The sequence below is a fragment of the Mustelus asterias genome, chromosome 3 (assembly GCF_964213995.1).
Source record: "Mustelus asterias chromosome 3, sMusAst1.hap1.1, whole genome shotgun sequence".
Taxonomy (NCBI): Eukaryota; Metazoa; Chordata; class Chondrichthyes; order Carcharhiniformes; family Triakidae; genus Mustelus; species Mustelus asterias.
Genome location: NC_135803.1, coordinates 119,829,693 through 119,856,408, shown reverse-complemented (window position 1 = coordinate 119,856,408; position 26,716 = coordinate 119,829,693). Strand labels below are relative to the sequence as shown.

Here is a 26,716-nt window from a genome sequence, read left to right as displayed (position 1 = left end):
CCTGTGGAATCTAATATTTGGAGGAAAAAATTGAATTTTTTTACGAGTTACCAAGCTACTCAAGTTAGTAGTTACGAGCTACTCAAGCTCAGATCCAATTACTGAAATTTTTACAATATTAGTAAAACAACATATTTGTACTACAGAGGTTCCAACACGATCATCTGAGCATTAGCAAGCATCCAGTCACTATGCATCCAGTTCCACTGTAGTAATGCTGCAGTAATGCTGTTGGGAATATCACCATTATTCTGGGTCAAAACTACCAAATTATTTTAATTTTGCACTAAACATGGAACAAAAATTGTAAACCAAATAAGAAATTGTTATTCCACTGAAGGAGACCTATATCACATACTTGAAAGTATTGGACACTCATGCCACAGAATACATTTTGAGCGTAACCAAATTATTTGGCTTTCTAGTTATTTAGCTAGTGAATCTGGATGAGTAAAAAATCAAAAATTACTTGTGATGCAATGTCTGTAATAAACCTAGGATATCAACAATTATGAAATGATCAGGATTTGTACTCACAGATGCAACAACCGTGGTAACTTGAAGATCTTGACAGGCAGATGTGAAATTCGATTTTTGCTTAGACGAAGAACTTGTAAGGTGCTTGACAAATTATCAAACGTACCAGGTTCCAAAATGCTTATTCGATTGTTGCCCAGATATCTAAAAATGTAGATTTATAGATTACAATTGGAATGACCAGGTTCAACAGAAATTAAAACGTTAACACATAATGCAAAACTCTACAACTTGAGAACATTTATTTATGATGCAAAGTAATATACTTTTCAGAGTTTATAGAATTTTAAAACAGAGATAGTAGAGATTTATGAGCAGTCAAAGTTGTATGCAGCTTGGTATTTTTGTACCGAAGAACTGGTGAGGTATTAAGTGAAATACATTTTCAGATTAAATTACCAACATTTATCTCTGGACAATTGCTTTTGTTTTTAGTTATAGAAACATGAGTTTGCAGCACAGGAGGACATTTGGTCCAGCATGAGAAAGAGGAGCAGCAGTAGGCCACATTATCCCCATATCTCTCAACATCCAAAAACTTACCTATGTCAATCTTGAATATACTAATAATTAGAAAGATTCTCAATTCTGAGTGAAGACATCGTGCTGGACCTCAGTCCCAAATAGCTAATCCCTTGTTCTGATTCTGCATCCTTTAGTCCTAGGCTGTCATCATCCTCCTGGCATATGCCACATGAAGTCCCTTTAGAATTTTATACGTTTCAAGTAGATCAATTCCAAACTCTTGGGAATAGTCAATCGCATAGGTCAATCCCCTCATCCAAGAAATCAGTTTAATGGAGCACTGTTGTACTTTTCTCCAAATCAAGTACATCCTTCCTTCGGTAAGGATACAATAACAGCCCATTACTCCAGATATAGCCTCACCAAGGCCTGACAACTGCAGCAACATTTTTTATTCTTATACACAATCCCTTTGTGATAAAAATCAACATAGCATTTACTTTTCTACTTGCATGCTGAGCCTGCATGTTAATTGCGAATAAAGACATCCAAATATCTCTAAATTCCAACATTTACCAGTCTCTCACTACTTGAAAAAATATTCTGTTTGTATTTTTCCTATCAAAGTGGATAAGGTAAGAACATGAGAACTGGGAGCAGAAGTAGGCAATTCAGCCCCTCAAGCCTATTTCGCCATTCAATACAATCATGGCTGATCTTGTCTCGGCCTGAAAGACCACTTTCCTGCACATTTTCCATAACCCTTCAACCCATGACTAATTAAAAATCTATCCCTCCTTGAGTTTACCCAATGTCCCAGCATCCACTACACTCGGGTAGTTAATTGCACAGATTCACAATCCCTGGAGAGAACGATAGAATCACTAGAGTGCAGAGGAGGCCATTGGGCCAATCGAACTGGCTCCAACAATCCCACCCAGGTCCTATTCCTGTATTTACCCTTGCTAGTCCCCCTGACACTAAAGGGGCAATTTAGCATAGTCAATCCACCTAACCCGCACATCTTTGGATTGTGGGAGGAAACAGGAGCACCCAGAGGAAACCCACGCAGACATGGGGAGAACGTGCAAACTCCACACAGTCACCCAAGGCTGGAATTGAACCTGGGTCTCTGGTGCTGTGCCGCAGCACTGTTAGCCACTGAGCCACCATGCTGCCCCTAGTCCGCATGCATTTTATATCTGCTACCCCTTATCCTAAAATTATGACCGCTTGTTCTAGGTTGCCCCACAAGAGGAAGCATCGATGTCTACTTTGTCAACATCTTTTATAACATCTTAACACGTCTCATAAATCTCAATTAGATCTCCTCTCATTCTTATAAACTCTAGAGTATAGGCCTAAAATTCTCAATTTATCTTCAGAAGACAACCCCCTTATCTCTCGAATCAAAAACTAGCAAACTTCCTCTGTACTGCCTCTAAAACAACTACATCCTTCCTCAAATAAGGGGACCAAAACTGTACACAGTATTCTAAGTGTAGTCTCACCAATGCCTTGTATAGTTGCAGCAACACTTCCTTACTTTTGTACTCCATTCCTTTAGCTTTAAATCCCAAAATTCCCTGGATGTGGGAAAGGTTCATTGGACTGGAAAAGGAAGGGTGGCAGAAAGTAGGAAACTATAGACCAGTTAGTTTAACGTATGTTGTTGGGAAATTGTTAGAATCCATTATTAAGGAAGTAATAAAAGGGCATTTGGAAAGTCAAAATGCAATCCATCAGAGTCAGCATGGTTTTATGAAGGGTACACTTCCAATCCACTGGAACTTTTCCCACACCCAGATCCCTCTGCACCAAAGCACCCCTATGTCTCTCTTCAAACTTTCCATTTTTCCAACCAAAATGGATAACCTCCCACTTATCCATATAAACTCCATTTGCCACATTTTGGTCCACTCACCTAACCTATCTATATCTATTTGCAACTTACTATCCCACCTATTTTAGTATAATCTGCAAATTTGGCTATAGTACCTTCTATCCCTGTGTTCAACTCATGAATGTAAATTGTAAATAGTTTGGTCTGTAGACACCCCACTAGTTAGATCTTGTCAAAAAGAGATTTATCCCACTCTGCCTTCTGTCAGATAGTAAGAAGTCTCACAACACCAGGTTAAAGTCCAACAGGTTTATTTGGTAGCAAAATCCACTAGCTTTCGGAGCACTGCTCCTTCGTCAGGACTTACCTGACGAAGGAGCAGCGCTCTGAAAGCTAGTGGATTTTGCTACCAAATAAACCTGTTGGACTTTAACCTGGTGTTGAGACTTCTTACTGTGTTTACCCCAGTCCAACGCCGGCATCTCCACATCACATTGTCAGTTAGCCAGTCTTCTTCCAAGCTAGTAAATTACCACTGACTCCTTGCATACTAACTTTCTGTGAGGCACCTTACCAAATGCCTTCCTGAAAGTCCAAATATACTACATCTATAGGATTCCCATTATCCACTTGGCTTGTTACATCTTTAAAGATCTCTAGCAAGTTAGTCAAACATGATGCACCTTCATAAAACCATGCCGACTCTGATTGATTGATTGCGTTTTGACTTTCCAAATGCCCTTTATTTCCTTAATAATGGATTCTAATAATTTCCCAACAACATACGTTAAACTAACTGGTCTATAGTTTCCTACTTTCTGCCTCCCTTCCTTTTCCAAACCACTGGAACCTTTCCCACATCCAGGGAATATTGGAATACTATAACCAACAGATCCATTACCTCTGCTGCCATGTTCTTTAATATCCTAGGATATAGGCCATCAGGCCCAGGGGACTTAAAAAAGACTACCTCCAATCCCAATAGCTTGTTCAGTCCTATTTCCCGATTAATGATGATGGTTTTAAGTTCCTCCCTTTCTATTAACATTGCATTACCTGTTACTATTGGATGGTACCAGTGTCCGTCAACGTGAAAACTGAGGCAAAATATAAATTTCGCATCTCCACCATTTCTGTGTTCCCCATTATTCACTTCCCGGTCTCATCATCCAAGGGACCAACATTCACTTTAGCTACACTCTTCCCTTTGATATACTTAGAAGCTTTTGTTTTTTTTTATATTTTGAGCTAGTTTTCTTTCATAATTTACTTTTAGCAACCCTAAGTTTCCAATCTTCCAGCCTGCCACTGGCCTTTGTAATATGGTATGCCTTAGTTTTTGTCGTCTTTAACTTCCTTGTTAAGCTATGGATGTTTTTTTCCCCTCTTACAATCTTTTTTCCTCTCTGAAATATATTTTAGTTGGGAGGAACTGAATATCTCCTTAAACAACTGCCACTGCTCATCAACTATCCTACCTTTTAGCCTTCCTGCCCAGTTCACTAGGGCCAAGTCTGTCCTCATGCCTATGTAATTAGCTTTATTTAACTCTAGGATGTGAGTGCAGGACTCCAGTTTCTCACCCTCAAACTGAATTTTGAATTCTATAATACTATCATAACTCTTCCCTTGACGATCTTAACTATGAGGTCATTAATTAATCCCTGCTCATTACACAATATCAAATCCAGAACAGCCTGCTCTCTGGTTGGCTCCACAGCATATTGCTCCAAGAAACAATCTCTAATCATAGAATCATAGAATCCCTACAGTGCAGAAGGAGGCCATTCGGCCCATCGAGTCTGCACCGACCACAATCCCACCCAGGCCCTATCCCCACATATTTTACCCGCTAATCCCTCTAACCTACGCATCTCAGAACTCTAAGGGGCAATTTTTAACCTGGCCAATCAACCTAACCCGCACATCTTTGGACTGTGGGAGGAAACCGGAGCACCCGGAGGAAACCCACGCAGACACGAGGAGAATGTGCAAACTCCACACAGACAGTGACCCGAGCCGGGAATCGAACCCGGGACCCTGGAGCTGTGAAGCAGCAGCGCTAACCACTGTGCTACCGTGCCGCCCCAATATAGTCAATGTACTCTCCCTCAAGGCGACCCTTGCCAATTTGATTAATCCAGTCTATGTGCATATTAAAATCACCATGATTATTGCAGTAACTTTCTTACAAGCCTCCAGCATTGCCTGGTTAATATTGTGCCCCACTATGGAACTATAGTTTGGGGATCTATAGATTACTCCAACCAGGGACTTCCATCCTTTGGTATTTCTTATTTCTACCCAGAATTATTCCACACCTTGACCTCCAGTGCTTACATCGCTTCTCATTATAGCACAGATCCCTTCCTTCACCAGCAAAGCGACACCATCTCCTTTTCCTTCCCATCTATCCTGCCAAAATATTGAGTACCCTTGGATATACCCTTGGCTTGTTGAAAGGATTGGGGTGAGCCAGAAGTTGGAGTTCCAGGGTGTGTGTGTGTGCTTGCCTGCTTAGCTAGAGCAGTGTTATAGCCACCCAGAAGTTAGAAGTGGCAACTTTTGCCGGTAATTAGTCCTCAAAGAGTTGGAACCATCTAAATTGGTGTATGAGATGGTTCCCAGTACAGAGCAGTTGCCCAACGGAAGTTTAAACTTCCCGGACAGTACTTACATGGGCAGGTTTACAAAAAGGGTTTTAATAAGATGGAAAATAACTTTTTGTCTGACGGGTATTACTATTCAATGTCAGTTTGCAGGTTGCAATTGTGCTCTTTTGATCAGTAGACCAACTCCTCACATTGAGCATTACAACCCTCAAGAATTGAGGATTTACTAGATACATAAAAGTGCATTGCTAACATCCAATAATCAGACCTCACTTGATAAAGAGGGATTAGGAGAACAGTAGTTAACCCCTTTAGCTGGATATTACAGCAAAAACCTTTGCCATTAACAGAAGTGGTGAAAAGCTGAAAACTTTTAGAATTAAGTTCAACTTCAACCACCCACCCCTCTTCTGGGAGGTGATTTTAATAGAAGCAGGGCAGGTGGTCAATCCAATCTCAGGCAATGGTTGGTTACTGGAAACCTCCATTTTAACAAGTTTTGTTAACGGACATCAATTACACTTCCAGGGGTGCTAGAAATCTGGCAGATAGACGGAAGACAGACCAGATCCAGAAGAGAAGCACAGATATAGCACTGCTTTTGGACAAAAAACAGAAGTGATTCCTCCAATCCAAACAAGCTTCTTCATACATCCCATAATCACATATGCACGCCCATTTCACCCAGTCTGCTACGATCTCACTCATTCCTCTCCACAGCTTTCTTAGATTTTCCATCTTGACAATTAACCAGCCTTTCAAGTGTTGCAGGCCAGCTGTCAAACAGCAGAAAAAAAAGACATATTACTATCAATTTCAGTATTATTTTTGAGTTTCTTACCTAGCATTGAGATGTGTTTACTTTAATGCCAGGAGTATAGTGAATAAAGGGGATGAGCTCAGAGCGTGGATCGATGCCTGGAAGTATGATGTGGTGGCCATTACAGAGACTTGGATGTCTCAGGGACAGGACTGGATACTACAGGTGCCAGGATTCAGATGTTTCAGGAAGGACAGGGAGGGAGGCGAGAGAGGGGGTGGAGTGTCACAGCTGTAGAGAAGGTGTATGCTGTGGAGGGATTGTCTACAGAGTCTCTGTGGGTGGAAGTTCGGAGTGGAAAGAGGTCGATCACTTTGCTGGGAGTTTTCTATAGGCCGCCCAATAGTGACAGGGAGGTGGAGGAGCAGATAGGGAAACAGATCCTGAAGAGTTGCAATAATAGCAGAGTTGTTGTGATGGGAGACTTTAATTTCCCAAACATAGATTGGAATATCCCTAGGGTAAGGGGATTGGATGGGAGGAGTTCATTAGGTGTGTTCAGGAGGGTTTCCTGACACAGCATGTGGACAAGCCTACAAGAGGAGAGGCTGTACATGATCTGATACTGACCAATGAGCCTGGACAGGTGTCAGATCTCTCAGTGGGAGAGCATCTTGGGGATAGCGATCATAACTCTATCACCTTTATGCTTGCATTAGAAAAAGAGAGGATCAGGCAAGCTAGGAAAGAGTTTATATGGAGTAAGGGGAAATATGAAGACATAAGGCAGCAAATTAGAGGAGTAAATTGGAAGGAGGTATTCTTGGGGAAATCTACTGAAGAGAGGTGGCAGTTTTTCAAGGAATGTCTGTCTAGGGTTCTACAGGACAATGTTCCGAGCAGACAGGGAGGAGTTGGTAGGTTAAAGGAACCGTGGTGCACGAAAGCTGTGCAGGACCTAGTCGAGAAGAAAAGGAAAGCGTACAAAAGGTTCAGAGAGCTTGGCGAAGATAGGGATCTAGATGAGTATACAGCTTGTAGGAAGGGACTAAAGAAGGAAATTAGGAGAGCCAGAAGGGGTCACGAGAAGGCCTAGGCAAGTAGAATTAAGGAAAACCCTAAGGCGTTCTATAAATATGTGAAGAGTAAAAGGATGAGACGTGAAGGAATAGGGCCTATAAAAGGTGAAGGCGGGAAAATCAGTACGGAACCAGTAGAAATGGCAGAGGTGCTTAATGAGTATTTTGCCTCGGTTTTCACAGAGGAGAAGGACATGGGTGGATGTACTGTGGGCTTGCGGTGGACTGAAAAGATTGAGTATGTGGACTTTAACAAAGAGGTTATGCTGGAATCTTTGAATGGCATCAAGATAGATAAGTCGCCGGGTCCGGATGGGATGTACCCCAGGTTACTGTGGGAGGCGAGGGAAGAGATTGCAGAGCCTCTGGCGATGATCTTTGCGTCGTCGATGGAGACGGGAGAGGTGCCAGAGGATTGGAGGATTGCGGATGCGGTTCCTATTTTCAAGAAGGGGAATAGGGATAGCCCAGGAAACTACCGACCGGTGAGTCTAACCTCAGTGGTTGGCAAGCTGATGGAGAAGATCCTGAGGGACAAGATTTATGAGCATTTAGAGGGGTTTAGTATGCTCAAGAATACTCAGCATGGTTTTGTCAAAGGCAGATCGTGCCTTACGAGCCTGGAGGAGTTCTTCGAAAATGTGACTAAACACATTGACAAAGGGAAAGCAGTAGATGTGGTTTATATGGATTTTAGCAAGGCGTTCGATAAGGTCCCCCATGCAAGGCTTCTAGAAAAAGTGAGAGGGCATAGGATCCAAGGGGCTGCTGCCCTGTGGATCCAGAACTGGCTTGCCCAAAGGAGGCAGAGAGTGTGTATAGATGGGTCTTTTTCTAATTGGAGGTCGGTCACCAGTGGTGTGCCCCAGGGATCTGTTCTGGGACCCTTGCTGTTTGTCATTTTCATAAATGACCTGGATGAGGAAGTGGAGGGATGGGTTGGTAAGTTTGCCGATGACACGAAGGTTGGTGGGGTTGTGGATAGTCTGGAGGGATGTCAGAAGTTACAGAGGAACATAGATAGGATGCAAGACTGGGCGGAGAAGTGGCAGATGGACTTCAACCCAGATAAATGCATAGTGGTCCATTTTGGCAGGTCAAATGGGGTGAAGGAGTACAATATAAAGGGAAAGACTCTTAGTACTGTAGAGGATCAGAAGGACCTTGGGGTCCGGGTCCATAGGACTCTAAAATTGGCCCCGCAGGTGGAGGTGGTGGTTAAGAAGGCGTTTGGTGTGCTGGCCTTTATCAATCGAGGGATTGAGTTTAGGAGTCCGGGGATAATGATGCAGCTATATAAGACCCTCGTCAGACCTCGCTTGGAGTACTGTGCTCAGTTCTGGTCGTCTCATTACAGGAAGGATGTGGAAAAGATTGAAAGGGTGCAGAGGAGGTTTACAAGGATGTTGCCTGGATTGAGTGGCATGCCTTATGAGGATAGGCTGAGGGAGCTCGGTCTTTTCTCCTTGGAGAGACGTAGAATGGGAGGAGACCTAATAGAGGTATAAAAGATGTTGAGAGGCATCGATCGGGTGGACTCTCAGAGGCTTTTTCCCAGGGTGGAAATGGCTGCTATGAGAGGACATAGGTTTAAGATGCTGGGGAGTAGGTACAGGGGAAATGTTAGGGGGAAGTTTTTCTCACAGAGGGTGGTGGGCGAGTGGAATCCGCTGCCGTCAATGGTGGTGGAGGCAAACTCAATAGGGTCTTTTAAGAGACTCCAGGAGGAGTTCATGGGACTTAATAGGATGGAGGGTTATAGGTAGGCCTAAAAGGTAGGGATACGTTCGGCACAACTTGTGGGGCCGAAGGGCCTGTTTTGTGCTGTAGTTTTCTATGTTTCTATTGCTACCCACCCATAACCCAGCTCTCTCCATTGCCTCAAGTACTTATCAACACCTTGTTCTAAACCTTGGCTGAATGCCACTTAACTATTGTCTTTCCCCCGAAGCAAAAAGTTAGGGTAGAATCTTTGGTTCAAAATCACAAGCAAGGTGAGCCATGCTTTATTCCCACTGCATTCTGCACTCAAAAAGGTACTGAGCAAAAAGATTAGTGTGATCAATGGAGCCACAACCAGAATTGCTGAGCATCATGATGGAGCAATTTAGCAGTACATATTTTTAATATATTTTTCAAATATCAGGACAGAAATAAATTTTAAACTGAAATGCATAAGAAATTTATTTAGTTTTTCATGGGAGTAGAAAAGATAGCCAAGTCTACAGAACTAAAGAATTTGAAGAACTGGTTTGATATTTTCTAAAACCAGATTTTTAAAAATGGTAGTCTTTCAAACAATTAACCTTTGCTTGTAAACATATTAAACAAAATTATGTCCCTTGCAATCAAAGGAGGCCTCATCCCAAGCTAATGTACTCTGTAAAAGCCAAAGACCTAACTCCATGTTCTGTTCTTGTATGGAAAATACAACCTTGTACTCAGCAGCTTTGAAGAACTCAGCAAAGTAATACAACTTGAGGTTCCTTCTCATTTACAAAGGAAGGAAGCTTTAGATTATGTTTATAAATCAAAAAATTGGTAAGCAATGCAAAGGTGCTTCTGTCTACTTACAAAAATCCCATTACTGCCTATGAGTGTAACAAGCTGTTTTACCAATATCCTCCATTCTGTGTTTCCACACTAGATTGCCCCCAGAACCCCCTCAGATTATTCATTATCCAAGTTCTTCCAGACCATGACTTTGTCACAGAAAAACCAACTGACAGTGCAAGTCCATCTAAATGCTATTTTACAATGATTTATTTCTTCCTACATTCCACCATCTCCTTTAGATCGCATCCCCTTCCCTTGTTCATACTGGGTCAAATCCTTGCTTCTGTGTTTTTAAAATTCCTAACCCACTGCACTCCAAATCCTCCCCATCCCCCTGTGGTAATCTCATTTTTATACAGGTCTTATCCTCAGCAGGTTTAAACCTTCATTTAACACATCATTTACAATCTTGACACTTTAAATAAGTGATGCTGACAAACATTTGCATTCGTGCTTGGTCCCAGGTGAAGTAGCTCAGATATTCCTGCATCTTTATATAGGAGAAAGTGTATTCAAAACCAAAACAAAAGAGATTTCTCAGGAGTGCCTCACCCAAAGATATTTCAGCTACTTCAGCAGCATAAGTAGCACAAGTGTTTCTGACAAATGGGATCTCAATATTCATTGTTAGGTTCATAAATGGATGATGGGCACTTAGTCAAAAGGATTGACAAAAAAAACTATCAAGAAAATAAACGGTTTATGTGCGTGTACATGCAGAAGCAGTTTTGCGATCTATATTCACAAATTTCTTCACCAATCCAGTAGCAGAGGGTGAAAAAGAGAACAAAGAAGAAAACAAATGAATGGTACTAATGCCTTTATGTTTCAAAAAAAATGAAGACTGTTTGTAGTTGCCACCACCCCAAAATCCTTGCTCATTATTCTAACAGTCAGAGAATATAGAACTCACAGGTCTTTAATTTTGAGTTGACGTGGAAAGCAATTGTTTCGGATTTCAGTTATTTCATTATAGGTCAGGTCCAGTGTTTCTAGGGACTCGTAGAACCTCAATCGATTTGCCTCAACACTGCGGATCTTGTTGTGGTGCCTGTTAAAAATTTAAAAAGTCACATTTGAAATAAAACTTTAAGAAAATAAACTTACCTTCTTCACAACAAAACAGGTGCTAAAACAGGTGCATTTTGAAAACTAGTGCCACAAGTCAATAAATCTTTGTGCCAACATACATGTTGTATTTTTAGTCAATCAATAGATTCGATAAATGAAGATATATCAACAGGGCTTCTCATTAATAAGTGGTCTCTCATCAAAATAAACATTAAAGTTAGCAATTGCATTAAGCCAATTGTCATGTACCATTATTATAAACCAAATTCAGAACTAACGGCATGGCAATCGGATGCACATTTAGAATTGTAGAAATTGTAGATCTTGTATTCTCATTTGAAGTACATCAATGCAAACACACATTTTTGAATATTCCATAATGAACATCAATTGGCCACTGATACTGATGAATTGCAAATATTTTCTGATCATGGAAAGCCTTGCCGAATAGCTGAAGAATGTAAGTGCTATTATACAAGAATCAAATTAAAGTTCAAAATAAAATACAGACAGAAAATGTTGCAAGTCTTTTGTAACTTAACAAAAGAGAGTGCATATTTTCATCTTAGCCTTCTAATCAGCATCCTTGCTCCTGTGTTTTTAGATTGTATGCAAGTTCACCAAAAGGGCATTTATCTCAATTCTGAAAGGATATTTGTCTCAATTTAATCTTTTAGATAAGTTATTTCGAAACAATTTAAACAGAATATATCATAGCAACTAACCACTAGCATTTATTTATTAATATCATGAAAAGATTGATAGAGTTATAGTTGCTTGCACAATTCATTACAGTTGCAATGAGAAATTCAATTTACAGTTCAGATGTACAATACTCAAGGATTTTTTTTTCCAATGTCTTACCATATCTCTACACAGGTACACATCCAAGCATTATTAATTTAATTAAACTAGAGGCCTTTGCTTGAAACACAGATCTAACTTATTGCAACCATTTGTGAAAATCACACCACATACCCAACAAACTTTTAATGTTGAAAGGATGACAAACTGCAATAGTTAGGATGCATGTTTTGGTAGTTTCCAGGTGGCTTGTGTCATTTCAGCCGTTAGCAGCTGTACTTTCAAGTTGGTGTAGTATTTCACGCCAATACCACATTTCCCTCAACAATGCCTCATGTCAGTTTTAAATGTTTTTCAGAAAAGAACAACCTCATTCAAATTCAGAATTGCCAAATGCTTGCATTTTTGAGCAGTCAACAATTTAGAATGATTTCCACCACTCATGCAGTACCTAAAGCACACGCAACCTTGCAGATCTGCTTATTTCATCTCTAGTGTTGTAGAAAGAAAATCAAAATAAAGCTTTGCATTTATCTTATGATTTTCATGATCACAGGATATCCCTAAGCACGTTCCAGCTAAGGAAGTGTAGTACACCAGACAACACGGTGGCACAGTGGTTAGCACTGCTGTCTTCCAGCACTAGGGACCTCGGTTCAATTCCCGGCTTGGGTCACTGTGTGTGGAGTCTGCACGTTCTCCCAGTGTCTGTGTGGGTTTCTTCCGGGTGCTCCGGTTTCCTCCCACAGTTCTAAAGACATAGCGGTTAGGTGCACTGGCCGTGCTAAATGCTCCCTTCGTGTACCCGAACAGGCGCCGGAGCATGGCAACTAGGGAATTTTCACAGTAACTTCATTGCAGTGTTAACGTAAGCCTACTTGTGACACTAATGAATAAATAAACTTTAAACTTTACAAGGGTGTTCAGCAGAGCAAGAATTAATGTGGGACTGGAGAACAGTACCAACTATAATATGATGTGGAGAAACAAGTGACAGCAGACAGGGACTGCTGCATGGAGAGACTAGAAGTCACCATGAAGTTAACTCCTAGCTTAAGCTATACTATGTACACAAATATAAAATCATAAAATCCTTACAATGCGGAAAGAGGCCATTTGGCCCATCAGGTTTGCACCGACTTCTCCGACAGAGTATTCCACCCAGGTCCTATTCCCATGGCTTCATGTACTTGCCCCACTTATCCCCCTAATTAACACATCTTGGGACACTAAGGGGCAATTTAGCATGGCCAATCCACATAACCTGTGGGAGGAAACCTGAGCACCTGGGGAGAAGATGCAAACTCCACACTGTCACCCAAGATCAGAATTGAACCCAGGTCCCTCGCACTGTGACACAGTGTCTGTCGCCCTATATGGTAATGTGCTACCAATAATCACTACTGTTCAACATTTCAAACCTCAATCTTTTTGAGACACCTACATTTAACAAACCATAATAACTTGGAGGAGGCTAATGAACAAACACAGAACTGCCACTGTTGAAGGACACAGAATCTCAAAAACTAAACAAACAGGATCCTGACCTGACTGCAGTGCACCTGAACCGACGAGAAATCTGGAGATCCCCCAAAAAGCTCCCATAGAATACATGGAGGCTGAAGGACTGAAGAAAAATCCACTGTTCAGCTAAAATCTCCACCAGAGCATATGGAGGTCCATTGTGAATGCTAATCAGTTGCAGAGTCAAAGGACCCAGCAAGGGTGAGCAAAAATTCACTGCTAAGGATGTACTAGCCTTTAATCATCTTCAGGCTATTAATTATTCAGAGCAGTCCATTTCATTAATTACCATGGCCAGCCCAGGCTCAGAGTTGATGATATAACACATGGGGGCCAAGCTCCATTGATAAAGAAAAACAGAGTTTTCAAAACTCAGCCAAAGCTAGGAATTGCCTTTTGATCATTCCAACATACTCCAAAAACATTCTGAAGTGCCCAAATCTTTGATTAGAAAATTCACTGCAAGAATTTGATCCCTTTGAGGCTGGGTCTGTGATCACCGTGAATGCCTCCAAAACCCGACAAGCACAGGAGACACTGAAAAAAGTAACTGCAACTCAACATCTTTAAAAGTGAAATACCATCTATAGCAGTAGTCCTCAGCTGAAAATCAGCCATGGATAATAAATCACCCCTACCAGAGCTATTTCGGCTGATACAAGGGCCAAACTAGTGCAGAATTGGAGACTTTAGCAAAAGCGATTTTCAAGAGACATGATAGTTTCAGGATTAGATAAGACAGAAGCTAAACAAGTGAATAAATTACTGTGTTCAGTCGGTCGGATGGTTGATAACATCATTGTGAGGCAAGGAATAAATGAATCTTCATGTTTGAAGAAGTTCTGAAATCTTCAATATCTATTTTGATTTTAGAAATAATAAAAATTTGGAGAGCACAAAGTTCAACAAGTGAACCAACAGCCTTGAGAACCAACTGACGCTCTCAAATGAATTACACAGATCGGCTGAAGGTTGTGACTATGGCTAACCTAAGCCAGAGCTCATGTGAGACCGAGTAGTAGGAATGCTTAATGATGCTCTTTCAGACATACTACAGGTTAAAGAAGATCCAACTCTAGAAAATGCAATCAAAATAGTCAGGCAATCTGAAATTTGCCAACGCTGGTCCATTTTACAAGGTTAAAATGGACCAGATTAAGCCATGGTATAGAGTAACCCCAATTGTCCAACTCAAAGGCAACAAAGGGGCAGGAAGACTCCAGGTAAAGGAAGACAATAGCTGACCAAATGATGGTTGGAGACCATGTCAGTGCTTTGGAGCCAAAAGTCTTCACAGGTAAGAGCATTATCCAGCATCTCTGTGCACTGTTTCAACTGCAACTGACTGGGGCACTTTGAAAAGCTGTGCAAGTTTAAGTCATCGAGATGTATGGAGCATCACAGAACAGTTCATGAGACCGAGGTACCACACCAGGAAGTCCAACTGTGCTTCTTGGATGAGATGGGGAGGCAGTGGCGTAGTGTTGTCGTCGCTGGACTAATAATCCAGAGACCCAGCATAATCTCTTGGGACTTGGGTTTGAATTCCACCAGGGTGGATTTAAATTTTTTTTAAATCTGCAATTAAAAATCGAACGATGACCATAAAACCATTATTGATCATCTTAAAAACCCATCTAGTTCATAAATGTCCTTTAGGGAAGGAAATCTGTCATCCTGGTCTGGCCCATATGCAACTCCAGATCCATAGCAATGTGGTTGATTCTTAAATGCCCTCAAGGATGGGCAATAAACACTGACCCAGCCAGCGAAGCCCATATCCAATGGACGAATTGAAAAAAAAACAAGAATCCTGTAAAACCTTTTGGGATACTGACATCTCTGTAAATGGTCACCTCATCAATTTCAAATTGGACATGGGAACCAGTTTAACAATCCTTTCAGAAAAGGAACTATGGCTGAAAGACAACTTCGAACAACAGACAACACTTTGGCCCTGGAGAAACTTCCGATCATAGGCATGATCCTAAAACCAATGCGGTATGGTGACAAGCAAATATCCAAAATTTTGCAGGTCACCTGAAACCAACCGTTTCTCCCTTAAGCAGGGATGTCTATATTGCCCTTAACCTCTTCAAAATGGCAAAAGACATCAAAGCAACCTCTGTCATCAACTACACGGAATAGCAAGTTCCCGAGAGGTCCAACAGTGAAGAGACTCTTGACTCGACTTCAGCTCTGAACTATCTTCACTCTTTGAGAGCCGGTTTGTCCAACTCGCTTGCAAGTGGCAGGATCTCCTCTTTGTCATACCAGCCAAACTTTCAGATAAATTTCACCATTATTCAACCATTGAGAATATCTGCAACAGAACAATGAGCCCGAACCTCAGGTTCCACAGCTGCTGCCACACAACCTAGGAACACTTTGGCCACAAAACTACAATTTCCAGCAGAACTGCACAGCAGCAAGACAAAGCTGAAGCAGGAGAGTAACAACCATCAACTCACCAGGGCACAAGAACAGAACACAGAAAATCAAATTCAATTCCTGGAAAAATCATGGCAGACCCCATAGACTTGTTTGTACTAAGAAGGAACAAAGTGACCACCCTCTCCAGAAGGAATGGGATAAGCCCACGGTGTCCAAATAAAGCAAATGGATTGCTGGTAAGAGGACGTTCAACTTCCAGAAGTGTAAAAAGCAAATCAGAAGAAGACAACCAAGTGCTATAAACAAAATACTACAATTTCAACTCCAAGTCAATAAAACCTGCACAAAGAAATTGAGTCTACCACTCGAAGTGTGACTTGGAAGAATTGTCAACCCTCCTCACCACCTGAATTTATAAAATCACAGCCTTGAAGGGAGGGAGAAGGGCCAACGCGTAAAGAAAAATGTACTGTAAAAATGTTGGGTAAAGGTTTGGGGAAGGTGTAGAACAAAGGTGTTCGGCATAGCAAGGATTAATGTGGGACTGGAAAACTGTACCACCTAACAGTATGATATTGAGAGACAGTAGCTCGCTGTATGGAGACACTTCAGTAGAAGCCAGTCAGCATGAAGTTAGCTCTTAGTTTCAGCTAAATTATATAAATACGTACAGATTATTATGTTACCAATAAACACCACTGTTCAACCTTACAGGCCTTTGAACTTTTTTGGGAGACCTACTGAACAAATCCTTACAAAAGGAAGTACTTCTGAAGTTGTAATTTAGGAAGTGTGACAGCCAATGGTGCACATCAAGTTACTCCAAACATCAGTGTGATAACGACTTATCTTAATGTTGATAGAGGGATAAATACTGGTTAGGTCACTAGTGAGATCCTCCTGCTTTTCTTCAAGAGAGTGCCACGGAAATTGTTACGTCCACCTAAGAGAACACTTTGCCTCTAAAATCTGATTGAAAAGACTGAATATTGGATAATGCAGTACTGCACTGGAGTGTCAGTCTAGATTTCTGTGCTGAAATCATTTGGTGTAGAGCTCGAGTCACATCCTTCTAACTCAGAGGCAAGAGTGCTGCCACTGAGCCATGGTTGCCACTTTGAAAATGAATAGTAATACATTTGAAAAAAAAATCTTATTGTGCACAACACTATTGCTATTTGTGCTTCTGGCTGGCTGCACTCCCAACTCCCATTCAGCTCCTGCATTCGGTCGTGCAGACAGAATTAATATGCAGGTGCGAGAAAGTAACTTAATTTGTGACACTGCAGTGAAAGTAGAACTGACAAAGTACATGTGTCAAAGGACCAGTTTACACATCCCTGGGGTCACATTGCTTTCAAACCACAATGGCTCAGCTTGAATAGTATCTCCCATCTGTTTCAGACAAAATGGAGTCAAATTTCCAACCTCTTTTTCAAAATGCAGAATAAGCAATCCCTCACCATTTACAAGGGCCAGCAGCAGAGCAATAGCTGCAGAATCATTGGAATGTGACTCTGCAGACATATAAACATGGTATGTAAATAATAAATTACGCAGTAAATTGCCACTAATACTGGCCAGGATATCTGGAAAACTTGCTACTCTTTGAATAATGCTAAAATATGCCAACTAAAGACAATAGGGCATTGGCTCAATTTCTCATCAAAAAAGATGAAAGAAACTGCAGGAAGGCAGCATTTCATCACTGCAATGAAGAATCAGGCTAGATTATGTACTCCAATTTATGGTCTCTACAACTTTCAGAATCTGTCAAGAGTTATGAATTTAGATAAAGTGGCACTTTGCTGGGTCTGAGCTACTTGAAGCTGCCAACATTATGGCCCAGTAAATATTAACTGGACCTTTCAAAAACAGAAACATGGCTTCATTTCCTCAAAGTTACCAAGAATGATCAAATGTGATTCCAGCAAATGTGACGCCACTGTTTAAAAAGAGGAGGTAAACAAAGGTGGGTAACTATAGGCCGGTTAGTAGTGGGAAAAATGCTTGAATCTAGCATCAAGGAAGAAATAGCAAGACATCTTAATAGAAATTGTGCCATTGGGAAGACACAGCATGGGTTCATGGAAGGCAGGTCATGTTTAAGTAATTTAGTGCAATTCTTTGAAGACATTATGAGTGCGGTAGACAACAGTGAACCGGTGGATGTCGTGTATCTGGATTTCCAGAAGGCATTCGACAAGATGCTGCACAAAAGGCTGCTGCATAAGATAAAGGTGCACGGCGTTACAGGTAATGTATTAGCATGGATAGAGGATTGGTTAACTAACAAAGCAAAGAGTGGGGGCAAATAGGTGTTTATGTGGTTGGCAATCAAACTAGTGGGATCAGTGTTAGGACCACAATTGTTTACAATTTACCTGGATGATTTGGAGTTGGGGACCAAGTGTAGTGCGTCAAAGTTTGCAGATGACACTAAGATGAGTGGTGGAGCAAAGTGTGCAGAGGACATGGAACATCTGCAAAGGGATATAGATAATTTGAGTAGGCAAGGGTCTGACAGATGGAATACAATGTTGGTAAATGTGAGGTCATTCATTTTGATAGGAATAACAGCAAAATGGACTATTATTTAAATGGTAAAAAATTGCAGCATGCTGCTGTGCAAAGAAACCTGGGCGCCCTTGTGCATGAATCACAAAAAGTTGGTTTGCAGATGCAGCAGGTAATTAAGGCGACAAATGGAATTTTGTCCTTCGTTGCTCCATCAGAGGGATGAAGTTTAAAAACAGAGGTAATATTGCAACTGCATAAGGTACTGGTGAGACCACACCTGAAGTACTGTATCCAGTTTTGGTCTCCTTACTCAAGAAAGAATATATTGGCACTAAAGGGGGTGCAGAGGAGATTCACTCAGTTGATTCTGGAATTGAGAGAGTTGGCTTATGAGGAAAAACTGAGTACGAATGGGACTATACTCACTGGAATTTAGAAGAGGGGGAATCTTATAGAAAAATATAAAATTATGAAGGGAATAGATAAGATAGAAGCAGGGAGGTTGCTGGCAGGTGAAACCAGAACTAGGGGCATAGCCTCAAAATAAGGGGGAGCAGGTTTAGGACTGAGTTGAGGAGGAACTTCTTCAACTCAAAGGGTTGTGAATCTGTGGAATTCCCTGCCCAGTGAAGCAGTTGAGGCTACCTCGTTGAATGTTTTTAAGACAAGGAAAGACAGATGTTTGAACAGTAAAGGAAAGCTTTGGTGAGCGGAGTGATAAGCAGAGCCAAGTCCACAAAAAGATCAGCCATGATTTTGTGAAATGGGCAAAGCAGGCTTGAGGGGCCAAATGGCCTAATTCTGTGCCTAGTTCTTATGTTCTTTTCATACTCTCTTGTTTAAATAATTTCATAACTAATTTGTATACCTCATTTTAAGATGATAGATCAATAATACATTACTTAAATTATATTGGAACCTTTAAAACTGGATACTTTCATAGCAAGTTTATGGTGCACACCTTGCAACTACTTTGCCTTACATGAGATCAGTGGATTTCAATTTCCACAGAAAACAAGTTGAAGTGCAAAATGTGATCCCAAAACACCAATAAAAATCCTTCCACCCAATGTACTAAAGAATTACATTTTTCAATTATTTTGAAGTAATAACCTTGGTCACAAAACTTTAATTAAAGGGTGGCTTTAGTGTATGTGTTTTGTTAGTTACCAACTTGTATCAGCTTCAGTTTTGTAGCTTTGTCAACCAACTTGAAGAAATGTAAACTGCTGTTTTTGGAGGGTAAAATTAATGAAAACACGAGAAACCCAGACTAAGAGGATGCCATTCTGCTCATAATTTTGTCAGCCATGGCAACATCACATTTTTAAAATAACAACTCCTTGCCTTTTCTAATTCCCCTACATTTTACGTCAACCATTTTAAATGGCATATTCCAGATGTTCATGACCTTGTGTAATGACTCTATTAACAGCATGATTCATCCACTTTGGTTATGTCTCCCTGATACTATATTTCCATAAATTTCCCAGCAGCCAACATGAGAATGGAATTCTAAAACATGTGTAAAGGAGCATGCTGCTTTGTAAAATGAATGGCCCAACAAATACATGCACAAGATTCTTTCCCTATTCAACAAGTTAATAACTGGATACAGACAGAGCAAGGACATTAGCAAAGAGTGAGAGGTGGTTTAAAAATAAGAAAACCCCTGTTTAGGAAGTGGGAAGACTGTTGGGGGAAGACAGACAGCCAAACAGTTTGAGAGTGGAAATCAGTCAGTGGAGAACAGGAAATGAGAGAACAGGGTGGGCGAAAGGGTGAATTTCCAGCTCCGTTGGGAGGAAAAGTTGTGGCTGCTGGAACACCCACATTATAAAATTTGCATGGTCTCCAAAATCTCCTTGAGAAAGTCCACACGAGATTCACTCGCATACTCCAAAATTAAAGAATTGATCATTAAAACCAAATTTAATTGTTTGTGTGGAATGGTGAACTTTCTCCCAAGAATTTGGGAAAATCTCGAGTTCACTTAAAGGTAAATGCTTCCTTCTTTCCCAATTCCTATTGTTGAATGCAAGGCATTTTATGCTTTAATTCCAGTCACTGTCCTGGGTAGATCTAGGCTGAATAAATAGTTTTGGAGCATATACCTATTCCTAATTGGAGAGCATTTCTTGTTACAAAAATCTATAGGGCCAGACCTAACACTGTCCAAATTTAATACAATTATGTCTCCAAAAGCAGGTGCAAATTGCATCCAATTTCACTTTGGTTCCACTTGAAACATTATTTAATTCATAACATTATACCACCTGCGAAGTACTTTTAACTATTTAGGTTTTAAAGTTACAACATGCATATGTTGTCACAACGAAGTAATGCCTTAAAGCAGAACTCCACAAAAACAGTAATACCAAATGAAGAGAGCATGCAGTGGAGTGTATATCTCTGACACGCTCTGTTAACGCAACAATTACACAGCTCTTTCTGGAGGTTGTTCCCTGCCTGGTTGATGCTCTGTAACTACCAAGCTAAAAAAAAGTCTTTAAGAGCTTCCATCTTGCCAAGACAGTTTCAGACCAATCCACATCCAACAACCTGCTCTGAAAACTGCTCACATTTTGACAATGGTGACAACTGACAATACAGTAGCTGAGACAATGCACAATATTCTAAATAAAATAACTCAACGTGCTAAAACAAGTCTGTGTGCCCCATCTTCTGATGTTAACGGACCCTTTTAAAAAAATCCCTATATCCAGATACACAGCTTTGCTAAATCAAATCAATTTTTCCTCGAGTCATATCCCACGTACAAGATTTGTTGAAATCCACGTTAGTTTTGGCATATATTGTTTACAAGTAACACTAACAAATAAAGGTGAACTCATTACCTCCGCCTATCTTAAATGGAGGTAAATATGTATTTGCACATAAAAATGTAAAACTGTGCAAAACCAAGCAATTGCTTTCACCTTTATCAAAAGCTAGTTTGATCGTATGACCATGAGTTTAAGTAGCCTTTAGTTAAAAAAGACTTAAATAAGATCCATAATACATTGTGAGTGAAAGGAAAGAATTTTAGAAGATTACTGAGGGATAGAGGTGACAAACAAGTTGGAAGTCTGCCAACCAGATTAGCACTTAAACAGAAAGCTTCCCAATTTGCACAAGATAGTAAATTTCCTTACAAGAGTTTGTTCCACACGATTTGAACCTAGAATTTTAGTGCTGAAGTTCTAAATGTGACCTGCTTCCACTCCACCCAAGATTGTAGCCCAGTATTCTTTCATTTGATCATCAGGCACATTTCAGTTATGGTTAACAACTCATCTTTTACAACTAAAAGTGCCAAACTCGTAAGTAAGTTTATTTATTTGTCACAAGTAAGGCTTACGTTAACACTGCAATGAAGTTACTGTGAAATTCCCCTTGTCGCCATACTCTGGTGCCTGTTCGGGTCAATGCACCTAACCAGCACGTCTTTCAGACTGTGGGAGGAAACCGGGGCACCCAGAGGAACTCAAGCAGACACGGGGAGAATGTGCAAACTCCACACAGACAATGATCCAAGCCGGGAATCGAACCCGGATCCCTGACGCTGTGATGCAGTAGTGCTAACCACTGTGCCACCGTGCCACCCTCATTACAGTGCTAATCATTAATTATCAAGTGACTTTATTTTATGTGCAAACTACTTCATAATCTAGAGAAAAATAGATTTTTTATAAACTACTCATCCAGTTGAATATTTTGTTACTTTCATTTTTCTTATTTTTAATATTCTCTATCCAGAGAAAAAAATCTTCACCTCCCTGGAAACAAAGTAAACAAAAGCAAGAAGAAACTGCAATTAAATAATTTTGCATCCAGCAAATAAATTATCGGATGCTTAATTCTAATATTTTCCTTCTTCGCAGCCCATATTCACACCTCCAATGGATATATCTTCAAACAGTGGGATTAGATCCCTCAATCTTGCAACCAATATAAAAATCAAGCTTTTTTGAGCAATGCAGAGATGAAATACAGAACCACATTTTTAAAAAGAAACATTATCTACAAAATGCCCACTATCAGAAATAATAGGCAGGATGTGTGTTTTTCCTCTCCATAGATGCTGACTTTTTCAGCATTTTCTGTTTATATTTCGTGTTTCCAGCTTCCACATTTAGTTTTGGTGAATCAAACTGCTTGAATTACTATCCTAAATTGATTAGCAACACAGCATCCTTCAACGATGTCAGCTCTGTTAATGGGTTGCAAGACACAGTCATGCAAAGGGACATATTCAGTTTACCATATGATTTATCTTTACAATTTAAACTATTAATGGCTGTTCAATTTAGAAGTTTACATTTAATACTGTAAAATTTGTAAGATCATAATAATTAGAATACAAATGTGTACACTTCATGTTCATGGAAGTACTTGTCTTTTTTTAAATCAGTTCGGAAGGCAAATGATATGTTGGCCTTCATCGCAAGAGGGTTTGGGTACAGGAGCAAAGATATCTTACTGCAGCTGCACTGAGCCTTGGCGAGACCACACCTGGAGTAGTGTGCAATATTTGTCTTAACCAAGAAAGGATATACTTGCCATAGAATCAAACCAGGTCAACATGGTTTTATGAAAGGTAAATCATGTTTGACAAATTTGTTCAAATTCTATGAGGATGTAAGAGGGAGAGTAGATAAAGGGGAACCTATAGATGTAGTGTATTTAGATTTCTAAAAAGCAAATGGAAGAGTTGAGATATTAAGAGTTCCTGTTAGAGTACAGTTCAGAAACCCCAAGGCATATTATGAAGTCAGAATAGACCCCAACAATTTGCTATTTTGGCATTCTGAGGATATAATGCTTCACTCCAGGAGAGAATCAACTGACACACTGGGAAGGTTTTATCAAAACAAATTTAATTTAACAACACAGTTTAATAATAACAAATTAATTTGCTTAACATTTAACAATTGAACAATGTGTAAAAATGACAAAATACAATTTTTAACTGCTAACCTATCTCGGAGTTCCAATTCAAGCAATATTCCTCTTGTACTTAAACCCAGTTAGCAAAACATGGGCTTACTTGCTTTCACTTAGATTGTCAGTCCTAGCGCACAAAGAATACCTCTGCAGAGAGGGAGAGGGAGAGGGACGCCTTGCTTCTTTCAGAACTAGGCAGTAACTGCTTGCTTTTAAAAAAAGAGAAACTGTGCATCTTCCCTGCAAAACTAGCTCCTCCCATTAAGCCTTGTCAATCAACCTAAGCAAAACTCTACTGAAGCCCCAAGAGAAACCTAAGTAAATACAAATATATTAACCTGGCTAAAAATGAACACCCTAGATACTTATCCTGTTCTCCCAACTACCAACTTAAAAGGATTCTTAGACAAATCGGCACCTTGCAAACCAGATCTAAATTCTAAACATACCCCTTACAAGAACCATGATATACATATATTACTTAAAGGCACAGTATCATCACATTTCAAATGAATGATAATGATCAAAAGTCTTTGGTCAAGGTTTTGTCAAAAACACCTATGCTAGTTATGTACATTTCTTAATTAACACATTTAAAAAGTCAATTCTCAAAATTACTGAAGCAGAAACAGAGAAAAAATTGAAATTGTAAATTTTCTTCAATCGTGTGAAACACTTCAGGTGAGCACATTCTTAAAACTACTCCTGTTAATCACTGTTGCTGCTCTTCAACTTCAAGATGTGCCCTGTTCAAATGTCAATGAGTCTAATTGGAGCATGAAGATCACAAATCTTGCAAGACAAATAGTCTTACCAGATGAAGGAAAGCATGGCATTTTTAATGAATAGTTATTACAAGAAACAGATGAGGGATGCTGTTCAGCTCATCTTACTTTATTCCCCCCCAAAAAAACTCTCACCCATTGCTCCTATAATGTGAATAAATCTAAAGATTCTTTGCTATTCAGAAGGCTATTGATCCCCTTTCATTTTTGGTTATTCTAACATTGGTCTTAAATCATAACTACAATAGTTTTAGCCTTCTTGTTTTTGCCTTTCTTACATTTAATACATGCTCAAATAGTACTCCATTCTTTACTGCAGACAATGTTATTCTGCTAAACATAAATCTGTTTTTATTCTTTAAAGGAATGCAAGAATCACTGGCAAGGCTAGCATTTGATGCTCATCCCTAATTGCCCTCGAGCAGGTGGTGGCAAGTTGCTGCAGTACATCTAGTATCCTCCTGCTGAAAGTAAAAAACAATTCTCCCAATTATTAATTTTTGTCAGGGCGGGGCATCTGTGCCAGAGAGCAGAAATGTCCCAGGTACAATTACTGGTCTGTATTTGATGAGGCCAAGCAGGGACATAAAATCCTTCAGCATGCAAAACCACGGTTCCAATCCTGAATACTCTTCGACAAACACACTGATGGACACTAGATGTGGGAATAAGCTATAAATGCTGGTCTTGCCAGTAGTGTCCACACACCAGGAATTAATTTTTACATGAACAAATGTCTGCCCCTATGTATGCTTAGCCATGTTTACTTCAGTCTATGCAAAGACTTCATTTTAAGATATTTCTGCCTGTGCAACTAACTGTGCTAAGCTTAAAAAAATTGACTGCTAGCTTGACTACATGTAGAATCAGAAGGCTAAAGGTTAGCTGAAAATTGACTGCATTCCTGAAGGGTACACAATTCAGGCAAACAAATTTTTCATAGCAGCAGCAGTAAGGATTGTTTTTCTAAGTCGGAGACAGCCTGCGGAAAACATTTCCATTAATGAGATAACGGTTGAAAAAGAGTTTGTATTTTAGTGTGTGTTTTTTCAGTTTGTTTTTGAGATCAGTTCAGTGCGTTCAAGCTCAGTACAGGGGTTGGCAGTAAAAGCCAGTCTCCTAAGTTCGCTTTTTCTTTTTGCTTTTATCATGTTAATTTTAAGTTCTGTTCAATAAAACAAAACCATTTTAAAACTCATATCAGTGCTGTCCCCTCGTCTATTCAAATGAATGAATGGACCCACACCTGAACAAAGGAAAACAAAACTAATACTAAGATGCCCTCACTGAGTGGAAGGATCACTTTGGAAGTCTCCAATACTCTATCACAGCATACCATACAAGGGTTTCCAAATGACAGAAACATGGGCCCATTCTACCAGCATGTGAAGGAAACAATGTAAAAACTCATTTTTAATTGGAAGGGCTATTTGGCAAATTAATTGCTGCTTAAATTACTGGCAATATTTACTAAAAATTATGTAAATTAAAAAGCACTGATACAAAACAGTCTGCAGAATCTCGGACCAAGACTCAACTCTGGACTCAGCATCCTCCTACACGTCTGGCATTGTACTCACCTGCACTCTATTTATTGTGTTATTCCTGTGAAATTTCACACGAGCTGTAGCCCCAACTTCTGCTTTTTGTCTGCATTCAATACAGCAACACCAAATAAAGTGCAACAAATAATTAAAGCCAGCTGTACATTTGTTGTAATATTACTGCTTGAGGAAGTCTGCCCCATCACCCAATCCAACTTCTACTTCAGGATTCTTAAAATTACTTCCAATAAATTCAATTTCAGCCTCAGAATCCAGATATAATATTTTAAAAAGGCATAAAAAGGATAACTGATTAAACTATTCAGAAAATTGTCTTTTTTTTAAAAAGCCATGGAAAGAAGCTTTTCTCGTTACTATCTTGGCCTCACTCAAAATTGTTTTTCTCCGTTAAACATCTCTTTCAAAAATACTTGTTAAGTTCAGTTACACCTTTTGTAACATTCCTTCAGTTACCAAAATAGACTCTTACCATTTGGCGAATTGTGTCTCTTTTCTCCCCTACCCCACAGAGAAAGGCACCCAATAACATGCTTAACAGTAAATTGCTGCACAAAGGAAACTGAGGAATACTAATCTATGCCATCTCAGATTGTTCCTCACGCCAACAGGCTGACCACCAGCTGGAAATGGTGGTTACAAAGTGCACATCAAAGAACACCTCACAGCTTTTCATAGTGCAAGTAGAACTAATCTTTCACCATTAGCTGCAGAAAATAGACTGATTTTCAGATTGATTAACCTGCGTCAAATTTAAATGTACTTATGCAGAATATGTGACTGTATCCAGCATGGTGTAGTGAACCAAACAGATTGCAGTGTCATTACAACCAATAATTACACACACAAAAAATCTTCCCAAATCCACGTAAAACCCTTCACTGCAATGTGAAAAACATTTCTGTGATGGTGCAGGACCTGGGGGTGATCAATATTTTCCCAACATCAGATTACAGTGAAAATGGAGGGCACTTTTAAAAATTGAAATTAAACTTGAAATTGCAGAAAAGGCAATGGTGAATGATTAAGAAGGATGGATGAGGAAAAAAAGTTGGTCATTGGGAGCTTCATCTCCTCACTCTCCATCACACCAGATCTCCGATTCTTTTCCTTGCAGGTTTGTGCTCAATCCTCAGGATAGCATGTATTTATTTGCAATTATTATGGTACTTAAAAGGTGCCAATATTGAATCGATTGAATTTCACAGCCTTATTGCTTTTGAGTGGATTGTTGCCCAAAGTCAAAGAAGATATCAA

The 26,716-nt window shown here is 39.9% G+C and overlaps 1 protein-coding gene across 5 annotated transcripts in view; it reads right to left on the bottom strand.

The window, feature by feature from the left end:
• lrig1 (leucine-rich repeats and immunoglobulin-like domains 1) overlaps positions 1 to 26,716 on the bottom strand; it is a 189,821-nt gene that overhangs the window by 52,726 nt on the left and 110,379 nt on the right. For all 5 annotated transcript variants that reach the window (XM_078209489.1, XM_078209490.1, XM_078209485.1 and 2 more), the window contains exons 4-5: positions 10,766 to 10,903; positions 538 to 681 (exon numbers count right to left, since the gene is read on the bottom strand). In XM_078209489.1, coding sequence (XP_078065615.1) covers positions 538 to 681; positions 10,766 to 10,903 — 282 coding nt within the window. The remainder of the gene's footprint in view (positions 1 to 537; positions 682 to 10,765; positions 10,904 to 26,716) is intronic.